The sequence below is a fragment of the Parasteatoda tepidariorum genome, chromosome 1 (assembly GCF_043381705.1).
Source record: "Parasteatoda tepidariorum isolate YZ-2023 chromosome 1, CAS_Ptep_4.0, whole genome shotgun sequence".
NCBI lineage: Eukaryota > Metazoa > Arthropoda > Arachnida > Araneae > Theridiidae > Parasteatoda > Parasteatoda tepidariorum.
In genome coordinates this window covers 16000459-16021178 of record NC_092204.1, presented here as the reverse complement: position 1 = coordinate 16021178, position 20720 = coordinate 16000459, and the positions used below count along the sequence as shown (strand labels likewise).

The window sequence follows — 20720 nt, the reverse complement described above, 5'->3', positions numbered from 1 at the left end:
AACAAGGCTACGGAGTTGAAGATTAGTGGTCGCAAACCCAAAATTGGGTCGGCTGTTCAACGACGATTATAAAATAAAATAAAATAAAAAAATTTGTGACTATATACCATATTAATATAGAAATAAAACCACATGATTTTAATAATTTAAATTGGGATTTTTTTTTAGCAATATGAAATTTTCCTTTCTTCTCTTCGTAATAAATTTTCCTGTTAAGGAAATTCCAAACCAGAAAAAAAAAAAAAAAAAACTTTATAAGTGCGCGTTCCTTTCATTTTCATCTTTTAGTTCACTTAATCATAATATTAACAATTTTCAATGAGAGATACAATCTTATTTATCTCTATTCGTTTGAGAAGTCGGGAATAACGTAATCTTAAAAAAGTATCTACATATAATTGTTTGAAAAGATCTTTTTTATCCGGCGCTGGCATCTGTAAAGGCTACGGTTGAATGAGGAACATATAAAAGATTTAACTATCTTCCGACTATCACTTTCTTTGCCAAGGGCAACGTTAATGAAGCAAATGCAGTCGTTGAATGACCGGTGTTGTGTAAAAAGACGATTCATTCACAAAGGCTGAGACAAAACACAATTAGTGAAAAGGTAGGTACTATTATCTTGTTTGTATGCAATAAATGTAATATACCATACACCTAGAATATCAAATAAAATGACCACAGTTAAATTCATAAGTTCTTATTTCGAGCACAGTTTAGTCCTTGCAGTTTTTGATAAGGATCAAATATACTATGGATATTTCTACAACATATTAAATTTTTAGCAAATTCCATTTAAATATAATTTTCTTAGTATTTTACTTATATACCTCTTGGCTTTAGTGTGAAGTTTATAGCATATTTGGTCAAGAATCTTCCCCGACAAAAAATTTCGAAAACTTTACGTTGGTAAATTTGAAGGTCGCTTTCTTGCTCTTTTTCCTTAAGGATTCCAGGTAAGTTTAACAGATGTTACGTTCGATTTTAAGCTTATTTTCTCAGAAATTCCAATGATGTAGCAAATTTAAACTCCATTTACGATTAAAAAAATCTTTCATTGGATTTTACTTCAGCGTTCTTTTTTCTTTTGTTAATAGTTAAGATTTATATCTAATATTTTAAAGCTCTAAATAACTTTTAAAAACATTTAATTAACATTAATTTAAATGTTTCATTCTTTTCCTTGTGCTTCTAAGTTTATCTCTCTGTGCAGAAAATATGCACTGTATATGGTCTCATGACCGGGATTGGAATTCAGGACTTTTCTGGCATGAGGTCAGCTCCCTGACCATCACATAAGAGAGTGAGCTATTGTGAGATCCTAATGGTTTAATATAAAGTTGACGGTTTTTGTTTAGCAATAATCAAAGAAATCGAAGACTTTTAATCTGCTTCCTTTTAAAAAATTTGTAAGAAATTCTTACATCACATTTTAAGATAAACTTTACATAAAATGAACACAATATCTGGAAAATTAACTTAGAATATAAATGTATCAAACTCGATTCTGCTAAGTTTTACACCCAATATTTTATTTCTTATTCTTTCCTGCAAATCCACAGAAAAGTCCTTTTATTTAATTTTTAAGCTTTCTGAAATTATTTTACTTAAACTAATGTTACTCAATTTATGTGAAAAAATGCAATTTATTCTGGTGTTTAATCTCATGTAAGTTACATGGGGCATTTGGTATGGGAAATCTGAAAGTCTTGTTAGAAGTTAAGTTACATTAAGTTGACCATCGCAAGTAGTCCACATATGCATGTTTGACTGTAGTGCAAAGATTTCATGTACGGATATTTTCTTCGATGAATATACTCGAATATATATAATATATGTGATGGTCACCAATTTTTAAAAATGTGCTAACAGGATTTTCAGTGTAAAATTCTCTAAAATATTTGCAGTTAAAAAAAAGAGAAGATTTTTTATATTTCTGTCATATATGTAACTGAAAATTAGCTATTTAAAGATTTGTAGATGGTAAAAGCTAACAAAATGTCACAAAACAAAAATCTTACTAAAACCAATCAATTTTTTAATTTGTTGCCATTTTATATTAAAATCTAAGTTGCACGGAGAGGAAAATCAAAATACCTATTTTTTTTCTTCTTTCATTTGGACTCTAAGCATTGAGTCAAGCAACTGTTGGGAATATTTAAAACATTCAGAATAAAAATGACAGGTCCCAACCTAACCTACCTCGAAATTTAAGATAAATATAGGAATGCTGATTCCATATGCTGAAAAGTGAAATAAATTAGGATATGCAAAAATTTCTATATTCCACATTCAAAATTTTTCTGAAATAAAAGCGAAATAATTATCAGACTTTTGCCATGCATACTAGGTGTTCCGTAATCGTTGCACTTTATGCATATTTTTCGAATCCTTATCACACATTTGCCGCCAAACATCACTGCGAGAATCGTATGCAGTGTGAACAGTACCCTAAGGTTTCATATATATCATAACATCCTCAGTTATAATTAAAGCCCGGAATTTCAGGCAATAAAAAATGCAAAAATAGGCAGGCAAAAAAGCATTTAAAAAGCTTGAAATAGGCACTTAAAATTGGAGACAAATGTTAGTTGGTAATGCCTAAAAGCCCATATAGGTATCCAAGGTATAAAAAAAGTTACTAGAAGTATCCGGTATATCTACATATTCATTTTACTCGACTGTCGTAGCAATAGTACAAAAGAAGTGGACATAATTGCACAAAAAAAAAACCTTCAACTGCGTAAGTGTGAAATAAAAATTGAAAACTCATACTTACAATAATATTGTATGCAAATTTATTCTGATGATTGGTTGTTGTTGCGCATCACAACTAGATGCTTTTTCGAATTTTCAAAAGAGAAATTTTGTCTCCTGTCAGTCAATATAGTTTTAAGCAAAGAGAAGGATCTTTCTACTTCGACAGAGGTTATGGGCGCGTACCTAAAACAACTTGCCATGGTAGGAGATATGGTAAGTTCAACTGTAGTATCACCAGAAAGTACTTTTGCAATGTTCTTGATGCATTCAAAGTCTGTATTTGCAGAGATGACGTTTTCACATTTCTTCCTTATTCTGTCACCAGCTGGTTTAGGCACAGACATTAATTCTTCAAAATTTGTGCAGTAGTATGAGACTGCTGAAATCCATGTTCCCCATCTCGTAAGGATCGGTTTAAGAGGTAATTGAATGTCTGGTGCAATTTCTTCGAACACTTGAACTCTTGAAGGGGCTTTCACAAATACTTTTTTCACACTAGAAACAAGCGAGTCTACCTCAGGATAGAGACCTTTTACTTCCTCTGCTATCCTGTGCGATGCATGAACAAGGCACGTTAGACGGATCATATTAGGAAATAAAACTTTTATGGCATTTCCAGCTTTAAGTGTATTCTATTCTCTATTCAAACAACACTGTCAATCTCATGGACAGAAAAATGTCTTTCACCTGCCTTGCTCACTCAAGCACGAGTACACTATCAGCTCAGATGAATAGCCATTGTACAGTGCGAGGGGTGACCACTGCCTCAGAGGGAGGGAGTTGTCCCAAAAGGAATAAAGTCCTAATCTCTATAAATGCATTACAATACGTCGGATGACAGTCAACCATTTCTGTACTTCAAAATTTATGCTCGGTCAAAAGTACAAAAAGCTTTGCAGAAAAATTTTAAATTAGACAGAAATAGGCATTTATGAACAAAAGGAAAGAAAAAGGCATTTTCTGATGAAAACGTTTAAAAAAGGCAGAAAAGGGCATTTATGGCATTTTGCCTGAACTTCCGGGCTCTAGTTATAATTCATTCGGTTTTGATAGCGTTTTTCTTTTTTCTCACTTAAATATTAAATCGCGACCTCTTGTGTAAAATTTTTTGCATTTAAACTTCGCTTTTGTCAAGGATTCAGAAAATATATTTTAAGGATGATTACCACGGAATACCACGTATATCTTAAAATTCGAAGTTTGTTGAGATCTGCCGTTTTTGTTTTGAGCCTCGCAATTTTTATCAGTCCGATCTGGACACATGATGTTATTCTATTAAATGCATTATAAATTTCCTCTTTCTTTTAAGTTTTCCTTTTTTTAAAACCAAAAAAAAAAAAAGTGTAGCAGTACGTTTTCTCAATTCTAAAAATGATGCCTATGCATTGCAGGGGCGTTTATTTTTCCACATACTATTACTATTTCTATACAGTTACAATAAAATAACACATTCCTATTTTTTTTTTAAAGAAAATTTAATACTTTTTCAGATTCAGAAGAAAATTGGGAAGCAATCATGGATATTTTTATAGTCTCATTTTCTGTTCTTTGTGCGTTTATTATGATTGATGCAGCGCCTATACCTCTAGAAATGGTTGATATGAGCTACGTTTTCGACAACAACACACTCCACAAGCCAAAAACAGAAAAATTTAGACTAATCCTGAAGCACAATGGAACAACTGAGAAAGGATTTTGGTGAGACCTAAAATTATTTTTTAACATTATATCTTCAAAAGCGTAATTGGTGAATTAGATAATAAAAACAATTAAAATGTTTATACGGAAGCCTATTAATTCATTTTATTTAAAACATACTAAAAAAATAAAGGCTTTTTCACAAAAACCACCTTTAATGTGTATTTTTATGATCCATATCAGAAATATTCTTCCTGAAGTCTATATTGATTTCAAAAGTGCGTATGACTTAGTTTGGAGCGACTATTGCAGAAATTCATGAATTTTGGTATTAATGGTAGAATGTTTCATTGGATGAAATCTTTCCTTGAATAAGGCCTTTGCAAAGTGAAATATAGCAACAAGTTTTCTAGGTCGTATAATCTCTAGACCTCAGGGTGCAGTTAGTAGCTGTGTTGTGTTCAACATGTATATTAATAATTTGGTTTCCTGTCTGGAGTCTGTAGAGGGTAAAAAATGCCTACTTTTTGCAGATGACTTGATTGTATGAACACAAGCACGAAAGAAAAATGCAAAGGTTCTAATTGAGAGTAGGTTGAATAAAACGTTGGAAGCCCTTTCGACTAGGTGTACCGAAAATAATAATGGTCGTTAACCTTGATAAAACTGCTGCTGTCCTTTTTGTTTACGCACCAGACTTTTTAAAACCTAACTTAGTTTATCGTGACACTTCACTCAAAACTACAAACGAATTTAAATACTTGGGGGTAATTTTTGACACTAAACTAAACTGGAAATCCCACATTGAGGTGTTGTCCGAGCGAATACATACTATGATCAACGTTCCGAAGCGGTTGGCAGGATCGCTCTGGGGTTGTGCCAGATCAACTCTTAATTTAACCAATAAAACTTTTATCCTGCTTTTGACTACCTATTGCTGCGAAACATTCATAACATGCAGAGAGAGCTCTCTTAAAAAATTAGATACAGTAAAAAATAAGGCCCTGAGAGTTATTACTGGCGCTGTCAAGTCAACCCCAATTGAGGCTATGTTATTATTAACAAATAACAGACCTGTCCAAGCTATCATTTAAGGAAGAGCTTCGCTCTCCTTTGAAAAACTCAGACGAAGTGAATACTCTTTTTGAACAACTATCAATCAAAATCAAGAAACTCAAGAACTCAACTTGATTTTATCCCAAAAGTTGAGTGCGAAAATTAAGAATTTTGCAATGTGGTCCAGAAAAATTTCAAACCACAAACCCATATTGAGTCAGGAGGGATTGAATCAAATCTAAATCTTAGGAATGTCATCATAAAAAGTCAGACAGCTCCTAAAATCTCGAAATCCCTTGCATTGGAAACCAGTCATATCGAGTACCCAGAAGACGATTGGCTGCATGTTTACACAGATGGCTCCCATTCTGACTCATACATGCCAACAGGTTCTGGAGTTTTTTCTGATTCGTTTAAATTCTATACCTCTGCCGGGAAATACAGAACTGCCTTTGATGGCGAAGTTCAGGCTTTATTTATTGCATTGAAGCACTGGTGTGCAAAACTTAAGCAACAAGTGCGTTTTTTATCATAACTCTACAAGAAATCATCCGATTGACATGAAATTTGAATATGATGTACATTATTTTGTACTTAAACGATGGTAAAAGAATAATGGCGCAGAAATAAATATAAAGCTTAAAGTAGGGTATGGAACAAAAAAAGGGCTTTATTTGACATATAGTGGCGTTACACATGATTGCCTGAAGAAGCGTAAGTACAACTGGCAGATGTTCCCTAGTATGGGATATGCTGTGATTACTGTAATTGTTGCTTGGCATCGTCTCTCCATGCTAAGCACCAGATTATCCAGGAGTTCTTGGGGTAAACGTCTCCATTCCTCCTTTAACGCATCTTTCAGCTGATGGGTGTTACCAGGAGGATACTGTCATGTCGCAAGACGTCTCCCTAATGCATCCCACACATGCTCTATGGGATTGAGATCTGGAGAGTAAGCTGGCCAATCCACTCGTGTGATATCTTCACTTTCCAGTAGCTCTTGAACATTAGCAGTACGGTGTGGCCGAGAATTGTCATCCATAAAAATGAAGTCTGGTCCAATGGCCCCTCGGAACAGACGCACATGGGGTAGGATTACCTCATTGCAGTAGCGGTCTCCAGTTACAGAACCTCGGTCGAAGATCTGAAGCTCAGTCCGCCCGTTCAACATAATGCCACCCAGACGACAACTCCAGGACCACCGTAACGATCTCTTTCCGGTTTCGTGTTCTCTGCACCACTCTAAACGATGCCGCCGATGGCTAACTTTTAAAGGTATGCAGCGTTCAGGACGTCTAGCAAATAAGTCACCTTTGTGAAGGTGTCTGGCCACTGTAAATCTTGATACTTGTCCTGTGGTTGTGCACAGTTGCTGAGATATGTCGCTCGCTGACTGAAAACGGTTTCTTTTCGCCTGGAAGACAATGCAACGGTCATCTCTTGGTGTTGTTTTCCTTGGACGGCCACCACCAACCTTCCGAACAGCTGTACCAGTAGTTTTAAAGACATTCCAAGCACGAGAAACAACACTTTTGTTGACCCAGAACTCTTCGGCGACACTGGTCACACTGCGCCCCTCCTCAAGCTTCCCAATCATTCTTCCTCGAGTAAAGTCGTCTAAATGATTTCTTGAAGACACGTTTTACAAAACAAATCACTTGCACTTGCAGCGAATGTTTTTAACTACGGTGCTCTTCATCCTTTTATCACAGCTTTGACCAGCGCGCTCCGACCCATAAGGTTTACGTACACTTACATCACCTACGACGTTTTATTTCTAAAATTTGCATACAAATAATCTTTCTACTGAATTACGTGTATATTATTCTACAACTTCATGGCGATCTTATACTTTGTTGGGGAGCTGTGGCCGAAAAATCGTAAGTTTGAAAAAGTAGTTTTACTGGCAGATTCCCAGGCTGCAATCCAAGCAAGTAGTTCACTAAGAAATACCTTATCGCATAGGGTACTCCAGTGCCGGGAGCTCATCAGATTTCCAGTACAGAAGAACAAAAGCGTTATCATCCAGTGAATTCCCAGCCATTATGGCATTTATGGTAACGAGCAGGCTGACTTCCTTGCTCGAAAGGGTACTCAGTTGGTTCAACCAAAATCCTCTGATCTGTCCTGCCACTCTATAAAACTATGTTTAAAATTCATAATGAAAATGAATACCTCTTCTTGGTTACTCCCCAAACATAAAGTGTAAACTTGTGTGTGACATTAGGTCACAGCCTAATTTATAAATATCCTGTTTTTTTTTCTTAATCAATATACTAATTCTTTTAATTTTGTAATACATTCTTTTATTTCATCATCTTTCTTTAGCCCCTTAAGCGGTAGCGCATTTTGGACATTCTCCCCCTAAAATTCCTTACCAGCTCCTTAAAAGAGCCCCTTCATTTCGAGAAGTTTCCACCCTTTTTTTCTGAGAATTCCACTGGTCGTCGGCATTCTTTCAACTCCGCGTGTTTGTTGTGTTTCTCAACCGTAACTTTTAACGCATAATCATTTTTTCATCTCAACTCGTGATTTTTAGGTAATTTAACTTTAACTTTTACAACATGCACTACATCTTCAATTTTAAGTTTTTGTATCTTATAAAAAGGATGAGCGCGAAAGACGATTAGCTTTCGATAATTTGATGTCATATAAGTTGCTGCACTCCGCTTAACGGAGTTTTTAACATTTTTTGCTCCCACCTCCCTAAGGTGGAGAAGCTTTTTTTTCGAAGGATGGCCTCTCTGCGCCATCTTCTTTTGATGTTGGGATTCGTTCGCTGGAAATAACTCACCGATAGCCATGCTGTCCTTTTTTCATTGCCTCTGATGAATTGCTTACTAAAGAATTTTCCTTTTCCTGACAAATTGGATTAATGTTTCATAAAGAATTTTCCTTTTCCTGACAAATTGGATTAATGTTTCATAAAGAATTTTCCTGACAAATTGGATTAATGCTTCATAAAGAATTTTCCTGATAAATCGGTTTTTAGTGCCTACTAAAGAACTCTCCTGATAAAATCTCCAGTTTTTTTAAAGGATGATCCGCTGACCAACTACCGTCAGGGATGGAAATCCCCCACAGTCCGTTTTCACTCCTGTTCCAGTCATCACTAGTTCCACATCCTTGGCATGAGCCATTCCTAAAATGATGTAGTGCCTCAACATAATGATTCGTCTAGTTTGTTTTTCCTCCAATAAAACAATAGTGATTTTTTTTTCAAAAAAGAACTGGACTGATTTTCTTTTTCCCTAGCCAAAAAGTTTTTGTTTGTTTCATCCTAAACTCATCTCCGATCCAGGACTGGATATCTTTTTATGGATAAAAAAAGGTACGTGCTTTAAATATACTTGGTATCTTCTAGAACTGTTTTTGAAGAAGAAGAATTGCTATTCGTCTGGGTTAGCCAAACTTCGTAAAATGTACAACTAACTATGTTTCACCCGGCCATTATTTTTTTAGTTTTTCTCTTTTCTAAATTGTTATTTTTTTGCAACTTTTTCATTCTTTCTATACCCAACCTTAACAGGGCATTGTGAATACTACCACCTCTACCATTCTCTCACCATATTCCAGTTTCCCAAGGGCATCTCCACAAATGAAAGAGTCAATTCTCCACAGTCTAAGTCCAAGTTGTTGGCTACGAGATTGTATTAAGAATAAGAACTGGAGTGAGATAGATTTAGAGGCAATACCAGACAAGTCTCGCCGAGACTCCGAAGCCCTCTTTTGTCTCCTAACAGGTCATGACTGCCTGGGAGACCACTTGTATCGCTTACGTATATATGACCATCCTGATTGTCGACTACGTGATTCTAAAGAACCTATGAACCGAAAACATCTCTTGTGCCGTAGGTCACTTTACGGACTTGACTCCAAGACTGCTAAATATTGGCGTGAGAGAAAGCTTTTGGAGAAATGACTTCGGTCTTTCTTTATTCCTTTTGATGTTTATCATTCTTCTTCGTTGTATTTGATTGTTTTCCCCGCCATTAGAAATAAAAAATGATCCACACCAAAAATAAATCTGAAAATTGGGGCTTAAAAATTAATATTTAAGGGATCACAGTATTCGATGGCGCTTGTAATAAACAACATGGCAGATTTGATTGTGAGAGGTAACAGGGAGGAGTTGAAAAAAAGTTATTAGAAAGCACCTTCAAGTCTCAACCTTCAATTTAGCCTGTTTTGATGCTATAGAGCAACCATTACACTAACCTACATTAATACTTTCAGATTTCGACATTTTTAAAAAAAAGAATACTCCAGAAATACTGAGAGGATTATTTTGTTATTTAAGAGGTGTTTAGTTCATACAGTTTTTTAGACTTAGAAATAAGGTTTAAAGCTTTAAAAAATTTGAGGGACCAACAGTAAATTACGAAAAAAAAAAAAAAAACAAGTATTTTTGAGCACCCTATGCCCGAATATAAAGCAATAAGCTTGTAACCTGCATCTATTACATTGGCTGTTACTTGCGATAAATGTATAAAATTTCATTAACTTCGCTTTCATATGTATGGAGATAAGGGAATTTTCATAGAGGCTTTTTTTATCTTACGCTTTTTTACTACAACTTTCAAAGAGATTCAATAGAATTTTTAAAAAAAAATTTAGCAATTTTAAATTAATTACGAAATTATTCATTTGAAATTTGATAGAAATTCGTTAAAAAACTGCTCAAGATGTGAGTTTTTGAAGCAATCATTCTACACTGCGCATGCACGGGAAGCATTTAAAAAAGTGTAGGCAGTAAAGCGCCTGCAGCACTCCCTAGCGTAGAAAATACCATGCATAAGGGAGGAGAAAAAATATGAAAACCATTTTGATATTCAACCAACCAACCCGATAAAACTTGGAAGTGATTCTAATAATCGTTCATCTACCTATTTCTCTGTTTCCTCTAGAAATCAAACACGTTTCGAATTTTTAATCCCACTTTCCTCATTAATGATCACGCACTATTAACAATGGACATTATTAAAATTGTACAACTTTAATAATAAAATAATATTAGATAATATTGGAACATAAAACTCATCATCATAAAATAAGCCAAAAAACTTCTTTTTTTTTTTGCAGGTTACAAAGTGACAATTATTCATCTGGAGTACACGTTGGGACTCACATAGATGCGCCATGTCATTTCGCCAAAGGACGCTGGTGTGTTGACCAGATCCCGCTGGACCATTTGGTCGCTCCTGCAGCCGTTATCGACGTCACCAAACAAACAAAGAACGACAGTGACTATCTCGTGAAAGTCGACGACTTGATGAAATGGGAGATATTATCCGGTAAAAGTCTCGATAGCACAATCGTCATGTTGAGGTCCGGATGGGGTCGCAGATGGGGTGATAGGGAGTCCTTTACCGGAACAACGGGAAACGATACCACTCAGTTGCATTTTCCCGGAATGTCAGAGGAAGCTTCGAAGTGGCTCATCGAAAATAGAAGCATTTATGGACTGGGCACAGAAACGTTATCAATTGATAGTGGTCAGTCTCGAGACTTCAAGACGCACAGAGTCTTGAACGAGGGTAACGTTTTTGGATTGGAAAATGTAGCAAATATGGAAGAAATACCCTTATATGGAGCTACTTTATATGTCATGCCAATGAAAATACGACATGCGAGTGGAGCACCAGTTAGAATTATCGCAACTTTTCCCAAGCCCATATTCGCAACGGAGGGTGGAAAAACTGCAACTGAAGGCTTTTTACGTGAAGTTATAATTTTTCACTAGAGACGGTAATAGTTTAGTGCCCCAATAAAAGAAGTAAATGTAAATAAGTAAAAACTCACATCTTCATCTCTACATAGCTGCCATCATTGGTAGTAAAAAAAAATCTAGTCTACTAGGTAGACCATATTAGACAGTAACAATAGATCTTAAAAGAGGATAGGGTATACTTTTTGATACATGTACTAAAACAACAACAACAACAAAAAGACGAGAATAAAGGACAAATAAGGAAACAGAAATGGACATACCATAATTTTGGTTCGAAAGACAAGAACCTTCCTTAGTGTCAAAACACTAAACAATAGTAGAAAAGTTGAGACAAACATGTGCAGAGTAGTTTAACCAGTAGGAGTAGAGACTTCCTTCTCTTCTAAGGTGAAAATCAAATAAAGTTTTTAGCTTTTTTTCAAACGGCATGGTCAGAAGAGTTTGGGGCAGGATCCAAAGCTTCATCTCGGAGAACAGACCCACTGATTAATCTACAGAACAGACTCATAAAAGCAGTGCTTAGGAAAATAATGACTTTTGTGCACACCCAACAATCTTCACAAGAAAGTCAAATACCACTTATAAGTAGAAAAAATATTTTATTGTGAATTCATAATAATTAGAGAACATTTATAAAATATACTTTGATGTGAAACACATTTGGATTGATAATCAAAAAATAGAGTAGGAACATATATTTCAGAAAAAAAAACAATCGGTATCAAAAATATAAACATCAAAAACAAATAACATTGGCACATCTGAGGAATTACATATACGAAGATAATGAATTTAATTGGAACAATTTAAAAAAATTGTAACTCTTTAAAAACGTCTCAACTTGTATATTGTTTGGAAATAAACATATTATTAATAGATGCCCTAAAATAGGAGATTCATTTTTTTTAACATGGTATGTTCTAAATGATTATAATAAAATAATTAATCTAAATAATATTATGGTTGCATTAGTGCATAAAAACAGGACCTGAAGCCTTATCCAGCCTTTTCTAACTCAAGACCACTTTCTAGAATATTGGTCAAAGATTAGGAGCTATTTTTTTCAAGTTGAAATAATATTTATAAATCATTAAAAACTTAAATTTTTTTTTTATCTTAGTCACACAGTACCAGGCAAATGTAAAAAGATTGGTAGGTACTATAGTACCCAGTGGCATAGGGTTGGGGACCCTCGATGTTTTATTAAAAAGATCAGCACCATTAACATAGAATTATGTTTGATATATTCATAGTGGCTTTTAAGTATCCAAATTTTGTTCTAATTTTATCATTTATATATTTTAATGATTATACAGAAATAAAATTTTAAAATATAATACAACATTATAAAATTGAGCATATATATATATATGAAGATTTTTCTATTTAATTCTAATCAAATATGTTAGTTTAAAAAAATATAAGACAAACCTTGTAATTAACAGAATATTTTATGTACAATCAACTCACTGTATCTATCTAAGTAACTTTTGTACAAACACACAGTTTATATTGCAATAGAGATTCAATGGGAACAATTGTTAACATAAAATGGTTTTATTATAATGACATTTGATAAACATGTAAAATGTTTGATTTTTTTTAATAAAGATGTCCAATACAACATTTAAAAATAATAACTTATCTCAAATTTATTTTATAGAAAAATACTTAAGCGTGATTTGTTAGTAAGGTTCGAAATAAACAAAAAAAAATTCCTGTTATAAGCTGTAATGCATTTAATTTCTTACGATCAATATAACACAATATCCATGGCACCTATTTTTTAATACTGGAATGACACTTTTACTTCAAAACATCACAATATTTTTTTTTGTATTTAAAATGAGTTGTATTTATTAAATGAGTCAATAATTCATTGATAAAAATAGGTTCAATTCAAAATGGAAATGTTTCGTACGAATATTTCTTTTAAAAAAAGTATAATGTAATGTTGTGACTTCATTAGAATGACATAGACAGAACATCAAAAAAGTTTCTTTTTTAAATTTAAACTGAATCAATGATGTAAACGTTTTTATTTCAAATTGGAAACCTATCACATAACAGGGTCTACAAGTCCCAGGTTCTTGTATACCACAGCATCTGAAAAATTGTAGCTGTCATCCAATAGTTTATTAAAATTTAATCTGTCTTTTTTTTCTTTTCAAAACAACTAAAAATCTGAATATATTTTTTGGGGAAAAAAAGAGTTCTTCAAATCTTGACATCTGACCAGAACATTCTTAAAAACTCACCTATTTTCTGAACTCATTATTTGTTCAATATCATTAGGCCTCATAAGTTCAGTCTTTGGATATAATTTAGTAATAATTTTAGGCTCTGAATATTTTTACTAAATTGTTTATTTTTTGATAACATTAAATTTAGAATAATTAGGGGCATTATGCAATTTTATAAAAGCGAAGAGCTGTTATGCTACTTTGTACTTTCCACCCCAGAACATGCTAGCATATAAAAATTAGTCCTAGAAATTTAGATTTTTTGTAGACCCCTGTCACACATATGTATTATCTAATAAGAATGAGATAAATGCAGTATAGTTGTACTTTTTTTACAGGAAAATAAAGGTTTCCAATTTGGAATGCAGTTCCTAACAACAATAATCAACAACGAGTCATAATTAACAAAGAACATAATATACAAAGAGTTACATAAATCTTCCTTTGCAAAAAAATTAATAATGTCTATGAAAAAGTAAAAACAGCTGATGAGATTACAGTCAAACCTTGCAAAATCAAACCTCAGTTTTTTGACGATTCGAAAAGAAAAAAAAAATCTTTTTTTGTATCTTTTATGATCATTTGAATTTTCTTTCTACAATAGCAATAGAAAATTGTTATTAAAACTTTAAAAAAATCCAGAAAACTCAAGTTTTTCCAAAAAAAGAAAGTACAGCAAGAAAACAATGCATAAAAGTCATATATAAAGCATCAAAAGACATTATTTAGAATGTGTCAAACTGATAACGTGTCATATTTTTCTCTTAAGCAAACAACAATGGAATCTCTTTTTTATTAAATAGTTTTATTTCTGTATAGTGTTTAATTTAAAGAAAAAATGAATTACTTTTTAAAAAGTACATGAGAAAATATTTTTTTTCCTAATGTAGCTAACATGTGATTTCTGATAGTTTGAATTTTATAAAACATGATTAATTTCAAATATGTTCCCTCTAATATAATTAGCTTGAGGTATGAATGAAGGTTTGATCATGTTGAAAAGCACACTATAATAAAAAAATTCTTATCAATATATGATGCAAATAAAAAAAATGTGCATCCAAACGTTAGCTTTGCCGCAAAAAATATAAAACCAGTGATCATACAACAAATAAAAATGAGATTTCAAAATGGTTCAGAAGAAAATAAGAAATTCATTACAATGTGTAAATAAGTATTTTTTGATTGAGTAAATAGATTTATAAATGAGAAATAATTCAACTGTATAAATCATTAACAATCTTCATTCCAGTTCAACAATTATTTGATCTTCTTCCACAGCATCCCCTTCTTTACACAAAACTGATTTTACTTTGCCAGTTGTACTCACAGTTAAGCTATTTTGCATCTTCATAGCTTCAATGACACACACTTCTTGACCTTCTGCAACCTGAAAATAACAAAAAATAAGCCACAATTATACTACACGATAACAGGGTGCATAGCCAAATTATTCACCAAAAAATAAGCACCTATTAAGCACTTTTCAAGCACTCAAAAATATTTTTAAGTACCATAAAAAAATATCATAGCTAGACAGGGTTGGAAAGATTTTGGCAATTAATGGTTTTATTTTGTTTTAACCGTCATGTCAAAAAAAAAAAAAAAAAAACTTTTGGCGCTGTTTTTGGCAACTGTCAAAAATCATGAAATTTTGAATCACGTAAAACGAATGGCGTTTTCATACGCTACGGACTGACAATATGCTGAAATAGATTGTGTTTGACTTAATTGTGAAAAAGTTGAATAGAACAATATGAACTGTGTCTTTATGCATAATTCAAACTGAAAATAACATAGCAAAGGAAAACGCTCATTTTGAAAAAGGGAAAATTAAGCACTTTTTAAAAACACCCAATGAAAAAAGCACCTTTAAGGGCTTTTAAAAAAACAAAAATAAGCATGTTTAAGCACTTTTTAAAAACGCTATGCACCCTGTATACAGCTGCTTACTACAGTTTATTCTGCGAGGCAATATTTTCAAACAGATAATATTGTTTTCGATAAAAGAAAGATATTACATAATTTCTGAGCTCAAATCATTTCATAAACTATCAATGATTTTAAGTAATTCTGGTGGGTTTGAAGTGAAAATTTGTCTCAGATGTTTAGAAATGTATTGTTTAAAAAGGTGACATGTGTGCTGGATTTAGAAAGAACTCGCTTTTTCAGTAGTCCCGATTTGGCCTCTTTTTACTACTGTATTACTGTTTGTTCTTGTTGCAAGCCATGCACCATCATACATTAGTGTTAGCACATTGTTCGAGCTGCAAGACTAAGTTGATTTTACTAATTATCATTTAGGTTTAAATTTTGAAGTTCGTTTATTGTTAACAAAATAAAAAGGGTTTTATAACAAATCCTTTTTCAAATGATAATTCTTACATCTTGAAATAACAGGTCTTCAAATGATGATTCTTTTAATGATTCTACTTTTAAACACAAATAATAAATCAGGTAACAAATAAACGTATACAAGAAATATTACTCATGAGATTCTCAAAACACAATGATCACGTTGTGAGACAAATGGCCTTAAAACATACCAAAAACAGTAGCCCAGAAGTATAGGCAGTCAAGTGCTTGCAACGCTCCCTTCTGTCCATATATTTTTATTGAGAAACCAAAAAGTGGATTAATTATGTCAGGGTGCGTAGTCAAATCTTTCACCAAAAAATAAGCACCTTTTAAGTACTTTTTAAGCACTATATACATTAACAAAATGCAAAATAATTTTCAAAGACTTAACATGATTGGGATAAAACAACTAGTTTCTGACCAAGAACTCTTCTTGATTATATTAGACATTATAAAATGATCAAGATTTTTCGGTTTGATATCAGAGGGTGGAAAATGAAGCCTGAAATTGAGAATATCCTGCAAAATGCAACAGAGTTGCACACGAGAGTGTAATAATCTCACTGAACCCAGCTCAGTAGAAGCACATGCGGACTCGAAAGTATTGCATTAAACATGTAAAATGATTTCTTATGCTATGGACTGACGGTACGCAGAAATAGATTGTAAAATAAATTGTGAAAACATTGAATAGAACTATGTGAAAAGCATGCTTTTACATAATACGTGGCGAAAATCGACAAGGTAAAGAAAAAAAAATCTCATTTTCAAAAAGGGAAAATTATGCACTTTTTAAAAATGAAAAAAGCACCTTTAAGGGCTTTTAAAAAATTAATATCGAAAATAAGTACCTTTAAGCACTTTTTAAAAACACTACGCACCATGTATGTGGGTTGGTGAGCAACAGTAAGCAGAGAATGCTCTGGCTTACAGGAATTGTACAAAAAATGAGAAGTGATTCCGTAAACCACAAACTTTCGGGCAATTGAAAAAGAAATTTTTGTTTACTTTTTAAAACTTTTATAAGTTTCTTATGATTATACAATCGAAACTAAATTTTGCGCAAATTATAGAAATTGTTGTTGATTAAAAACAATAACTGTAGATCACGAAGAAAATTTTTTATGCCGGACAAATTTATACAATGCTGGTAAAAAGGCCTATTATGTTAAATTTTCTTTTAAAAAAGAAGATAGAATTGTTTTGAAGAAAATAAAAGCGATTAAATTTATTTTAATTTTAAAAATCCATAATGCTTAACATAAATGCAAAGAAAAAAATATCCTAAGATTTTTGGAAAGTACATATATTTTCTAATATACAATAAAAGTACTTAGGTTAATGATTTCAAATAAACAAATACAATTTTATTACCTCATCTCCAACTTTACAAGAAATAGATTTTAAGAGTCCCGGCATTGGAGCCATTATCACTTTCGATTCATCTTTCTATAACAGAATATGAATTTAAATTAGTACCAAAGATAACCTAAATTAATAAAACACTAAAATAAAAAATCGATTTTAAAATTACCTCAAGTTTCTTGGGCATTATTCTTTCATAATCTGCAGCAACTTCTGTCAATACTCTCACTTTAAACTAAAAGAAAGAAACAAACAAAAATGTTTTTTCTTCAATAAATAAAAACCCTAAGGCAGAATTTTTTAGAGCTATCTGCGATAAAATTAACTAGCACTAATATCATTCTGCAAGATACTTTTAATAATAACAAACATATATGTTACTAATTTAATATAACAAAAAAGCTGTGCTTGCAAACAAAAAAAAAAAAAAAAACTGTAAAACATTTTTTTAATTGAACATGTAATAATTTTTTATTCCAATATTATGGGTGATATTCTTGCATTTTGTTAAGGGGGGGGGAGGCACAAATTATTTCCTTCTTCGCACTTCGAATATAATCATCCCGATAAAAAAGTAATTAAAAATCATGAAATCCGTAGTAGTAATTACCGAAAAAGAGATCGACGGAGAAATAATGTGAATTGGATTCTTCAAATGCGTGTTTCGGTTCGCTCGGTCGTTGTAATAAATAATATCGTATAAAAATTATCGGATATAAAAACTATGGAGAAATCAATAGCAATAACTGCCAAAAATTCGACAGAATTATTGCCTTAAAAAGTAAATACCCAAATGCAAGATTCGAATTTTTCATATTGTTTGAAATATATTGGATATTTAAAAACACCACGTGAAAATCAATATTAATAATTGAAGAAAATTCTGTAGAAAAGAAAAGTAATATTTTATCTTTTTAACAGAAAAATCTTTCTGCATGAACTCTGTGACAATGTCGCCGTGTTGCTGCGATTCTGCCACGGGGAATGAAGAATTATTAAAAGTAAACTTTTAAATTAAAAACTAAACTCGTACACTTGTTCCCAAAAATCGAATTCTTAAATTTCCAGCACCATCATGTTTGCTTAGTTGGCAAGTGTATGGCTCATCCTCTATTGTAGTGTCCATCACAGGCGCAGAAAGGAATATATCACCAGAAATAATAATTTTTCTACCATTCACAGAAACCTAAAAAACAAAAGAAATAATCTAAATGACATTGAAATGGAAAGCAATGTTTCATTCACATAAGAAATAATTTTATAAAAAATTAGAAAAAAAGGCTCAGCAACAAACCTCAAATTGATGATTTTTCTCAGACACACACACTTCTACACTTTTTTCATTTATTTCAGCAATTAGGTTCCACTCCGTGGGTAATGTGCTTTCTAATGGAGGCCTTTGAAATAAAAATTTAAAAAAAAAGAAAAATGATTGCTGCTTCATATAAAATGTATTCTCATAGAAGGCATTAGTTTTTTAATTGCTAAAAGGTCACCAATAAATAAATAAATTATTAAAATGCTACGGAGTACTGAACTGTGTTTTATCAATACAATGTTATTTTATTATTTAGAAAGGAGGTGCATTTCATTTTAAAATAAATAATAAAAATATAATTTATAACAAGTTACAAGAGTAACATATTTAACATTTATTCTATTTATTGAATCTTTAAGTGATTTGAATAAAGTTAAATAGTAACAAGATATATGAATTTATAAAATGATTTAATAAACGAATATTATCAATTATATAACATCTGACTTATGTTGGAATGATATTTATCACACTTGCTGATTAACAGTCTGTATATTTAAGTATTATCATTATTTAAAATACTTTTAATAACATTCAGTTATAAGTTAAATTAAAATGATATGAATGTTATAAAATAAACCATATAATTACACAAAAATACTTGTAGATATATTTTCATTACACTAAAATACATTCTACCTTAGGCTCTAATTCTTTATGTTCCAAGTCAATTTTAATTTACAAACGAGTATAAAGTTACTACAAAATTTAATATCATAAAATAGTAGCAAAACCCCCTTTTAAATGACACATTTAGCGAGAGTTTGCAAAATTGTGACAATTTAAAATAACAAGAAGGTCCCAAGAAACGTGACATCACATATTACTAAATATGACAAAAATAAATACATTTAAAATTAGCACATTTAATATTTCTGTAATATTTACTTTTATATTTTCATCAAAATAAGCACACAAACTAAACTAAACTCAGTGGCGCGGCAGCCCGTAGAGGGCCAAGGCCTACTGTGCCCATCTCAGTTTTCTTAACCTTAGGCTCTGGGGTGCAGGGGCAGATGTTCCGGTCAGGTGTTCAGCCGAACGCGGAACCCCCAGTGTTTAGTTCCCAAGCATGCTTGGTACTCATTTATCGACCCACTGAAGGGATGAAAGGCTGAGTCAACCTTGCCCGAGGATCGAACCAGGGACCTGTGTCACGACAGCGCTAGGCGCTACCGCTCAGCCACCGGGCATCAAAATAAGCACACATGTTTTAAATATTATTGTTATGCTATATATCAGTGGTTTCCAACTGGCGGCCCGCGAACGAAAATATATTACTTGTCATTTTTTTGCGGATAATTTTTGTAAAAAATCTGTATGGGTTTAAAATAATTTTCACGTTAATAAAAACCTAATTTATTCTTTTCTGTGAAATTTAACATACCAACGGTGCAAAAAAAATTATTTCTCAGGTTTTGCATTCAAGAAAATATTTATTCAAATACAAAAATAATCGTGTATGTTGCTCTTTTTTATTTCGTTTTTTTGTATTTTGTGAATATAATTTAGCATGAGTGCATCTGAAATTTTCCGATTTAACTTTTTGAAACCACTCATTTTGGACGAAAATATTTACACACACAATTATAAATTTTAAATTTAAAATGTAAATATCTATTCTCCGGTGGTTGCAGCAGACAAACCTCAATTTTCTCATTGAACATTTTGTGTGCTACTATATAAGTTTTAATACCAACTTTTTTAAAGTTTTAGATATTTTTAGATATTTGTTGCACATTAATTGTTTAATACATAGTTGCACATTAAAGTTATTATAGCCCAAATTTTTTAATATGCAATTAAATATTTTTAAAAATCTACTTATTTTAATTTGTAATTAATAAGCTTGATTTTTTTTTCAATAAGAATTTTACACATTCACACTTCCTTTATGAGGGTTAAATTCTAATTAATGAAGGTTATGTCCTGAAGTTAAGACATAAAAGCTTATTGGGATTATAAAAACATTTCTTACCCTGAATTTTGGTAGACAGAAATATAAATTTTTAAAAAAAAATCTTTTGTACTCAAAAAAAACTTTGGGTCTTTTAGGCAACAACACATTTTATTCATTAAAAATTATTGAAAAATATGTGCACTCACTGAGGCTGGTTGAGAAAATGTCGAGATCTTGTTTCATGTCTTACGAATATGCAACCACACAAAGAAGCAAGATGTTCCATCTCTTTAGGAGACAATTGCTTACCTAATCAATTCAGTAGAAACATTAAGATAAGTTAATTTAGCA

The 20720-nt window shown here is 32.1% G+C and overlaps 2 protein-coding genes across 3 annotated transcripts in view; one reads left to right on the top strand and one right to left on the bottom strand.

Moving 5' to 3' along the window:
• The first annotated feature begins 484 nt into the window (after nt 1-484).
• On the top strand, nt 485-12296 carry LOC107451474 (isatin hydrolase-like). 2 transcript variants are annotated; one of them, XM_016067581.3, is made up of 3 exons: nt 485-607; nt 4251-4458; nt 10537-12296. In XM_016067581.3, exons 2-3 carry the CDS (start codon nt 4277-4279, stop codon nt 11195-11197), a joined length of 843 nt encoding a protein of 280 aa, XP_015923067.1. In that variant the 5' UTR covers nt 485-607; nt 4251-4276; the 3' UTR covers nt 11198-12296. The 2 variants fall into 2 exon arrangements, with proteins under 2 accessions (XP_015923067.1, XP_015923068.1); XM_016067582.3 differs by lacking the exon at nt 485-607 and adding an exon at nt 652-956.
• A 716-nt stretch (nt 12297-13012) lies between these two features.
• Nucleotides 13013-20720, bottom strand: part of LOC107451473 (propionyl-CoA carboxylase alpha chain, mitochondrial) — a 30858-nt gene continuing 23150 nt past the window's right edge. Inside the window, exons 18-23 of the mRNA XM_016067580.3 lie at nt 20576-20678; nt 18446-18548; nt 18185-18337; nt 17321-17386; nt 17161-17235; nt 13013-14818 (exon numbers count right to left, since the gene is read on the bottom strand). Coding sequence (XP_015923066.1) covers nt 14672-14818; nt 17161-17235; nt 17321-17386; nt 18185-18337; nt 18446-18548; nt 20576-20678 — 647 coding nt within the window. The 3' untranslated portion in view covers nt 13013-14671. The remainder of the gene's footprint in view (nt 14819-17160; nt 17236-17320; nt 17387-18184; nt 18338-18445; nt 18549-20575; nt 20679-20720) is intronic.